The sequence below is a fragment of the Rutilus rutilus genome, assembly GCF_951802725.1.
Source record: "Rutilus rutilus genome assembly, chromosome: 1".
NCBI classification, from domain to species: domain Eukaryota; kingdom Metazoa; phylum Chordata; class Actinopteri; order Cypriniformes; family Leuciscidae; genus Rutilus; species Rutilus rutilus.
Window position 1 is genome coordinate 8,592,985 of NC_140209.1, and position 8,753 is coordinate 8,601,737.

Below are 8,753 nucleotides of genomic sequence, written 5' to 3' on the forward strand. Positions count from 1 at the left end.
AAATCCTATGAAGGCTACATGATACGTCCTTTGAAGGACGCATAGGCTGCATCCTTGAAGTCTTTGAAGGATGCAGCCTTCACATTGGGACACAGCTCTCATGTGCCCTGAACAGAGTTGATTTAACACAAGGGATTTTGCTGTATAGAAGTGGGTCAAGTACAAACTATAATGTGAGAACATGAGCAGGTGCTGATAAACTAACTCTCCTCCAGTATATAAAGATAAACCAGGGCTGCACAACGCAATATCCATACATTTACATTGATCTACTGAACTGGTTCGTATCATGAAAATACACAATTGAACCATTTAACCTTTGAAACAATTATTAATGTATATTTCTGTTTCAGTATTGTTTGAGAAACAATGGCGGTCTGGACTGTCTACCTGTCTCTCTGTCTTCTCGTAGCTTTGACTGCTTCAGGTAAGAGCATTATTCCACGTTTCACATCATAACTGATATTTTAACATGAATTGTAGGCAGCACACCTGGAACTCTGTAATGACTAATCAGAAGAGTGATCTAATAGAGTATGTGCACTAAAGTAAACCTGAGTTTGTTTCTTAATTATTATAACCAGGGCTTGACATTAACTGTTTTGCAGTAGCAGTAGTAGTAGTAGTAGTAGTAGCAGCAGTAGTAGTAGTAGTAGTAGTAGTAGTAGTAGTAGCAGCAGCAGCAGCAGCAGCAGCAGTAGTAGTAGCAGCAGTAGCAGTTGCAGTAGCAGTAGTAGTAGTAGTAGCAGCAGCAGCAGCAGCAGTAGTAGTAGTAGCAGCAGTAGCAGTTGCAGTAGCAGTAGTAGTAGTAGTAGCAGCAGCAGTAGCAGTAGCAGTAGTAGTAGTAGTAGTAGTAGTAGTAGTAGCAGCAGTAGTAGTAGTAGTAGTAGTAGTAGTAGTAGTAGTAGTAGTAGTAGTAGTAGCAGCAGCAGCAGCAGCAGCAGCAGCAGCAGTAGTAGTAGCAGCAGTAGCAGTTGCAGTAGCAGTAGTAGTAGTAGTAGCAGCAGCAGCAGCAGCAGCAGCAGTAGTAGTAGTAGCAGCAGTAGCAGTTGCAGTAGCAGTAGTAGTAGTAGTAGCAGCAGTAGCAGTAGCAGTAGTAGTAGTAGTAGTAGTAGTAGTAGTAGTAGTAGTAGCAGCAGCAGCAGCAGCAGCAGTAGTAGTAGTAGCAGCAGTAGTAGCAGCAGCAGTAGTAGTAGTAGTAGTAGTAGTAGTAGTAGTAGCAGCAGTAGCAGTACCACTACTGCTGCTGCTACTAGCAGTTCTGTTTTAATAATGTAGTATTTCTTTCTTTTTTAGAGGAAACGTATCCTGTTGGAAAGAAACGTTGTGGCGGTAAGGTATAGTCCAAAAGTCCAAACCCTTTGAATTTCTCAAGTGTGTGTAATACCTGATGATCATGTTCTCCAGCATGCTTTAAAAATGTTCTAAAGAGCATCTTGGAAGCAAGAAAATTTGACAGTTTTGCATATTATTAGTAACTTATTAGTGACTAGGAAGAGTGCAAAATCTTAAATGTCTTTCTCTTCACATCATGATGTTTCTTTGTTAAAATAAAATTTTAATAGATTCACTATGGTAAGCCTGTTAAAAGGGTTTATCTTTAGACCTGGCTGTCGGGATAGTTTTTGGGGGAAATTGGGTACATGCGTCACTCGTCCGTCTGTGCGTGTCTCGACATCTGTAAATAGAGAGAAGTTTATGGAGAGAAATATGTGCCATAATTAAACAAACAAATCCTGCATTTTGCAAACAAACTTGATCTACTTCGCAAAGGAAAACTCGACTCGCAAACAAACAGAAAGCAATGTGCAAATGTCAGTTTGAGTGTAAATGCAGTGGAGTAACAAATATGTATTGTGTTTTACAAATATGAATAAATGAGTCAAGATAATACTTCACAAATAAATACAGTTGAGGAAGTTGCTCAACTGCATTTGTGAGAAAATCTGCCTGGACACATTTGTGAGAAAATCGAGCCGAGAGATCTCATAAAAAGCAAAGTGTCACACAATCATAACAGACAGATATGCATTTGTATGCACTAGATTTGGTATTTGTTCAAAGGTTACATGCAATTTGTAGGATGGTTTGTATTTATTTGTGAAGTATTATCTTGGCTCATTTATTTATATTTGTAAAACACAATACATATTTGTTATTCCACTGGATTTCACTCAAACTGACCTTTGTACTTGAACATTGCTTTCTGTTTGTTTGCGAGTCGAGTTTTGCGAAGTAGATCGAGTTTGTTTGCAAAATGCTGATTTGTTTGTTTAATTGTGGCACATAATTCGCTCCATAGAAGTTGCTCCGCTGCTTTGACTCGTGTATGGTGTGAGAGGCTAAGGTTAGTTAGTGGCAGAGGTTAGTCAGTGGTTAGTTAGTGGCAGTGGTTAGTCAGTGGCAGAGGTTAGTCAGTGGTTAGTCAGTGGCAGAGGTTAGTTAGTGGTTAGTTAGTGGCAGGGTTAGTTGTCACAACGAGTGAGAAAGGTTGACATGAAGCAGATAAATCTCTAACCTCCGGAGTATCACCCGATTTAAACAAATGGCGATCAGAGGAGAGTCTGCTGGAGAAAAGAGAACGAGACAGAGCTCGTAATGAAACAAAAATCAACATCGGCTCTGATTTTCAGAGATGGCGAGAACTGAGGGAATTGAAAAGTTGTAAAAGCGAAGTGGAGCTGATGGTGTTTTTATTACTCAACTGTTGAGTAAGGTGTTTTATTGAACAGATAGACTGTCATATGTATCTCTCTAACAGAGCTCACTGTAAAGCATCTATTGTGAAGCGTCGCCTTCATCTGCACTGTCATGCAAAGTCGAAGCACGACCCAAACAATGTTGCATGCCATTTTGTGTTTTAACCGGTAAAGGGACAAAAGTTATATACTGTACCTTTAAATGAAAGTTATTAATTTAGTTACATGAAAGGTCATTAATGGTAAAAAATAAAAATAATAACACACAAAACTTCCCTTTAACAGCCTGTTGGGCAGGATGGACTGCCTTTGAATGCAGATGCTTCAAGTTTTTCAATAACGCTCAAACATGGATTGATGCAGAGGTATGATACATTCAGCTTGTAATATGACATAAAAATCATATAAGTATATTCTTGGTTAAATACAACTTAAGCTCTGGAAACATCTGTGACACCTGTTAATTATTGCAGGAAAATAATTTCAACTTGTTCCTCAGTTTAAAAACAAAAATATGTTCACAGTTAATAAATTACAATGGAGTCTAGGAGAATACAGACACAACACATTTCATGTTATCATGAGAGTAGTGTGTTAGGATCACTTAAAAACTAGATTAGTTATATCTAATCTATATATACAGTATAAGCAGAATTCTACAAAAGTAGTCCCGTCTCAAAAGGCAGATTTTGGACTTCAAGTGTACAATAATGCATTTGAATGTCACAGATTTTGGAAATTTTGTATAAAATAAATATTGGTGTTTGTTCATGTCTCCGCCTCTATAGAGATTCTGTTTGGACTTTGATGGGAACCTTGCTTCTGTGCACAGCCATGATGAGTACGCTTTTACACAGAACCTGGTTAGATCCGCAACTCAGGCCACAACTCGGACCTGGATCGGAGGCCATGATGCTGTTCATGTATGCAATTTTTTTTTTTTTTTTTTTGCTTTTTATGCTACTGGGCATTTACATTTACATTAAAACATTTTTCAAAATGCATAAAGATAGATGTTTTTTTTTTTTTTTTGTCCTCTAAATAGTTAGTTTAGGGCATTGGTTTCCATGAGATGGGCGCCACTCACCATGATGATGTCATACTCGAGTATGACACTATTTTAAAACTTGATGTAAAATAGATGGCTGATGAGCAATTTAGCCCTGTCTTAAATATTCTTCACATATTCTTCACTGATACACTTTCTGTGAAATAATTTCTGTCCATTTCTGTTTAGATTTCTGACATTTTTAAAGTGGAGACGGGGTTAGGGTTCATGAGGAATCATCTTTAAGATGAATAAAGATACAATTAAGCCATGTGAGCTATGGACATAAACACAATGTATTTTTTCTCTTCTGTTCACAGGAGGGAGTTTGGCTCTGGAGTGATGGATCCAGAATGAACTTTCAAATATGGTCGTCTGGAGAGCCCAATAACTATAAAGGAGAGCACTGCATTGAGATGAACTATGGCAGTAAGTAACTGCTGTTAATGTTAATAATCTATCTAAATAGACTAAATAATTTTTTTTTTTTTTCATAATACACAAATTATTAAAACAAATATTTTGTTTTATCTTGCAACAGATGGCAACTGGAATGATGACAAATGTTATGCAAAGAAGCCGTTTGTGTGTGTGAACTGAACCAGCATGTGAAAAATCAATAGAAGAAACAAGCACCTTTAACTCATTTACTTTCCTTTAGAAATGTTCAATGAAGGTAATAAAAGTGTTTTAAAGAAGGTTAATTGTGTTTGTTTGATTGTTGATAAGTTAATGACTCAGTGACACCTGTTAAACACCATTTTATAATTTGGGTATCACTCCACAGTCTCTCTTTTCACACTAACACAAGTTAGAAGAAGTAATTTGGCATCCTAAAATTGCTGCCAACATTAAAAAAATAAAAATAATAAAATAAATAAATAAATAATAATTCCCGAAAAATAAATAAATAATAAAACAAGTAAAATTATAATGTGAAAAAGTTAGTCACACTCACAAAATAAGAGTGGCTTTAATATATTTTGTGTCTCACTACCAGGTTATTATTCTGTAGCTTTAATAAATGTCAAGTATTTACTCCACTTTCTCCAAAACCAAGTAGTCTATATGACATTTTTTCGTATGCATCAACTTTCTGTAACACTGTAAAAAATAAAAAGTTGAGTAAACTTAAAAAAGTGAAGCAACCAGCTGCAAAGCATTTTTGAGTTTACTCAACTTCAGTGGTCGAAGTTCATCCAACTACCAGTCCAACTCAAAGAAACGAGTAAGCACAACTACAGAGGTCCTGAAGTTCAGTAAACTCAAAAAAGCTTTGCAGCTGGTTGCTTCACTTTTTTAAGTTGATTCAATTTTTAACTTTTTTAAGTTGATTCAACTTTTTTACTTTTTTAAGTTGATTCAACTTTTTCAAATATCTCACCCAGATACTTGTACAGCCTTCACATTAAGAATCCAAATGCAGGGAGTAAACCATACTGTAAATACAACACAATACAAAAGACATTGCTATCATTACAGAACTTATTTATTGACAAATATTCTGCAAAACAACACATTTTCTATTTGCATTAGGTACACATATTTTAAGGTGATGAAGTTCTATTCCACTCTTCAAGATTTATAAAAAAAAAAAAAAAAAAAGACTATGCACAAAATTAGAGTACAAACTGGAATAAATAAATGCTCAACCTTACAATTATCCATATGGATTGCAGCTACTTGGACAATCTTTTGAAGGACTATGCAAAAAAAAAAAAATCAGCCTTGCGGAGCACTTTAGGTCAAGATAAATAAACGTTTTTTTTTTCTAAACAATTTTTTTCTTAACCAGTTACTACTGGTGTATTTTAATGCTTTAGAATAGTTAACATTGGGGCCATAAATCAAGCCAAAGAGGAGAGTAACAACTGTGGCAAAGGTCTTGCACATTATCTGGCCCAATCTGCTCTTATAGTACTACAGAGAGGCACCTTATATTTGGGTTTGAGTGGACAGTGGCAACATCATCTTCAACGATAGTTAAGGTCCTCATCTTCTCCCCTTGTGAATGTCTTCTGGCTCTGTGTCCTGCAGTAGAAAATAAATCAGCATAAAATTAGGGTCATTTTTTTATTGTATTGAATTATGTTAGACCACAGAGTGTTCCTAAAGGTCTGCTCATGTAACTTCACTTGAAAAGTAAAGGTGGTCATGTTTTTTAAGCATGTTCAAATTCAGCCATAGAGCTAAAACTGATAAACGGAAAACATTTTCCCAACTCCAAACAATGCCATATCAGCATTGATGTGATTGCCTGTGGCACTCGTCCACAGCAGAATCCACGGCCATTCTGATTTAATGCTTTTTTTAGTTTTAGTTTAGTTGTTTTAGGTCACCCAAAATCGTACATGTATTAAGGCACACATTCTGTTCATCACCCAAAACTGGTCATATTGCATCAGTGAAGATTGGTTTAAATCACTAGAGTCACATGGATTACTTTCATGCTGCCTTTTCTTGTTTATATCTCCTATATTCATATTCTTTCATATTATATTAATTTTATTACCTCTGCTATTGCTACATTACTGTTTAACCTTATGATTGTGCACTGTATTGTTTTAACAGGTTAGATATCAGAGGGAATGTCTCCGGACAGTGTTGTGAAGCAGTAATTTTCCACTGTCTTTGCTTTGGTAAAATAACAACTTGTTGAATTTGTGCTATCAGATGAAGTCAAACTGATAACTGAGAAAGTTTCAACTACAATTATTTAATAAAGTAATTTTTACCATGACTTTGTCTGTAGATGATAAGTTTTGTATATCACACAAAACCTATCTCTTAACAGCATCTGGTAAATAGGTGAAATATATCAGGTGTGAGTGTATATGCTGATGATCTTCTTACCAGGCAAGTCTTCAGGATGTTTCCAGACTTTTCCCTCATAAACAAAGGCAGACCTTTAAGAGTTGTAGACTTTCTTTGAGGAAGCACATTGGAGTTTCTGTGTCTGAAAGACAGAAAAACAAATAAGGAACAAGTTATATACAAAGTGAAGCATGGGAATTACCTTGAAAAAGAGATGGCACCATTCAGCCTTTAACCAGAGAGATATGATCACATGCAAAATAATTACTTGATGATAAAGTGAGGATCTTCATCTCCACCACTTGCTCTGTACAACTAGATGTGTGTTCATTTAACTAAGAGAAAAAGGTGCTCTTCGGATCAGTTTGTGTGATACTGTAATACTCAGCAGAGAGCAGAGACCCTGAAAAAAAAAAAAAAAACATTGTAGACACAGTAAGAAACAGTAAGTAAATTCAGTTCAACTCACCTGATCTTTTAAAAAATAAAGGCCACTGTTTTAGCACATCCAAGGATCTTGTCACTGTACTGATGTTCTTTAGTCTAAAAAGGACAAATACAACAGAACAAAGATACATAATTTTATTAAACAAAACAACAACAAAAAAATCAGTTACAGTAGGTTAATTTAACATGTAGCAAAAATAATACAGAAAATGAATAATCAAATGTGAAAAAGAATCAATGCATAGTTTTCACTGTATTTACAGCGATTTTGTCTTTTGTTAATTGATTAACATTAAGGATTTAGCCTAATATTTAAGGATACACAATATTTTTATCCTATTCACTTTAAAACATACCGCACACATACTACCCATTCTATTATTTAATATGCAAAGCTAACATACATATTTTTAACATAACACATTAGTTTTGCATAGGCTTCTATTATTAAATTTTTCCTCTAAATTGTATTGTATTTAATTATATTGCACTACTGTAGAATGACTGAGCCTCAACCTAAGCATGTACAAATTGTAACTGAAATTTGTATACGTGACAAATAAACTTGAAATTAAATTGAACGGACTGCGGTCACTTTAAGAGCTCATGGATCTAATACTGAAACATCTAGGTTTCACCAAATTGGTTATGTTCACTTAAGACATTGCCGACTGTGTTTACTTGAATACTTTTTTTGTTTTGTTTTTTGTTATTGACATAATTGTATGTGTATGTCATTATTAAATTGCAATACGCCACGAAAGATAGCTGAATTCGCACTAAGATTCTGTCCGAGTCCGAGAGAAGAGGCTTTCTGTCTCTCAATCAGCGCAAGCACCGCATTTAAGTCTTTATTCACGACTTACTGAGCTTAACATTTTTAACATCTTTTAAACACCATGCACGTCCTTGTCCTTCTTTTTCAAGCATGTTTCCTCACTCTAACGTTAGTCTGGGTAACGTTAGCACGTTAAGTAGCAATGTGCTACGTGGATAATCTCCAACAATAGAAACTTATCGTCACCACGAAATATATCTTTTAACATAATACTATACTTTATCAACATATGTGTGCAATTTTAGCCTATTTTCATTCATAAAGCTTAAAGAAAACTTACCGCAATCAGATGAAATCCAGTCCCTTCGATAGCGTGGTTGGAGGAGGAAACCCCAAGTAACGTACAGGGAGACAGACTGCGCATGCGCGATGACGGGAAGTTAAACGTTCGAACTATGAAATCAAAATATTAAGTTTTCTCAACTTAATTGTTTGTGTTCATTGGACAAAATAGTAGTGCACTTGCAGTTAAATAGTTTTTATAAGTAAACTCAACATTGCAGTAAAAAATTTGCCCACTCAACTTAAAATTTTAAACTGAGTTAACAATTTGCAAGTTGGATTTTTTACAGTGAACCCATGAAGGACGGCGATCATGGCAAATCCACAGACTAACTCATGAAAGATCGGTAAATTCTGGGAAAACTGCCAAAAAACACCTGTTAATCTTTAAGGTTTTATAAATTGTATTTATTTATTTATTTATATGCATTGTTTTATTTACTTTAGAGTTTTTATTATATACCAAACAAAATATACCTATTATTTTTCATAAACAGAAACCACCCAGTGCAAATCCACCCAGTGCTATTCTATCAAGTTACATTTTAACACACATTGTGTGTTAAAAAGCTACACAACATGTGTCAAAATACCATCAGCACACTTTGTTTGTTTTTTACAGTGT

The 8,753-nt window shown here is 35.1% G+C and overlaps 1 protein-coding gene and 1 long non-coding RNA gene across 4 annotated transcripts; one reads left to right on the top strand and one right to left on the bottom strand.

Annotated features, from left to right (window-relative positions):
• The first annotated feature begins 240 nt into the window (after positions 1-240).
• LOC311281629 (galactose-specific lectin nattectin-like) lies at positions 241-4,455 on the top strand. The gene is made up of 7 exons (XM_084394693.1): positions 241-280; positions 354-427; positions 1,297-1,332; positions 2,985-3,064; positions 3,488-3,622; positions 4,068-4,176; positions 4,289-4,455. Exons 2-7 carry the CDS (start codon positions 370-372, stop codon positions 4,345-4,347), a joined length of 477 nt encoding a protein of 158 aa, XP_084250819.1. The 5' UTR covers positions 241-280; positions 354-369; the 3' UTR covers positions 4,348-4,455.
• Positions 4,456-4,840: 385 nt separating this feature from the next.
• Positions 4,841-8,173, bottom strand: LOC311281674. 3 transcript variants are annotated; one of them, XR_014625833.1, is made up of 4 exons: positions 8,127-8,173; positions 7,031-7,104; positions 6,601-6,703; positions 4,841-5,778 (listed from the first exon to the last, which is right to left on the bottom strand). It is a non-coding gene; the product is annotated as an uncharacterized lncRNA (long non-coding RNA). The 3 variants fall into 3 exon arrangements; XR_014625835.1 differs by lacking the exon at positions 8,127-8,173 and having other exon boundaries at positions 4,842-5,186; positions 5,682-5,778; positions 7,031-8,000; XR_014625834.1 differs by lacking the exon at positions 8,127-8,173 and having other exon boundaries at positions 7,031-7,995.
• Positions 8,174-8,753: the final 580 nt, after the last annotated feature.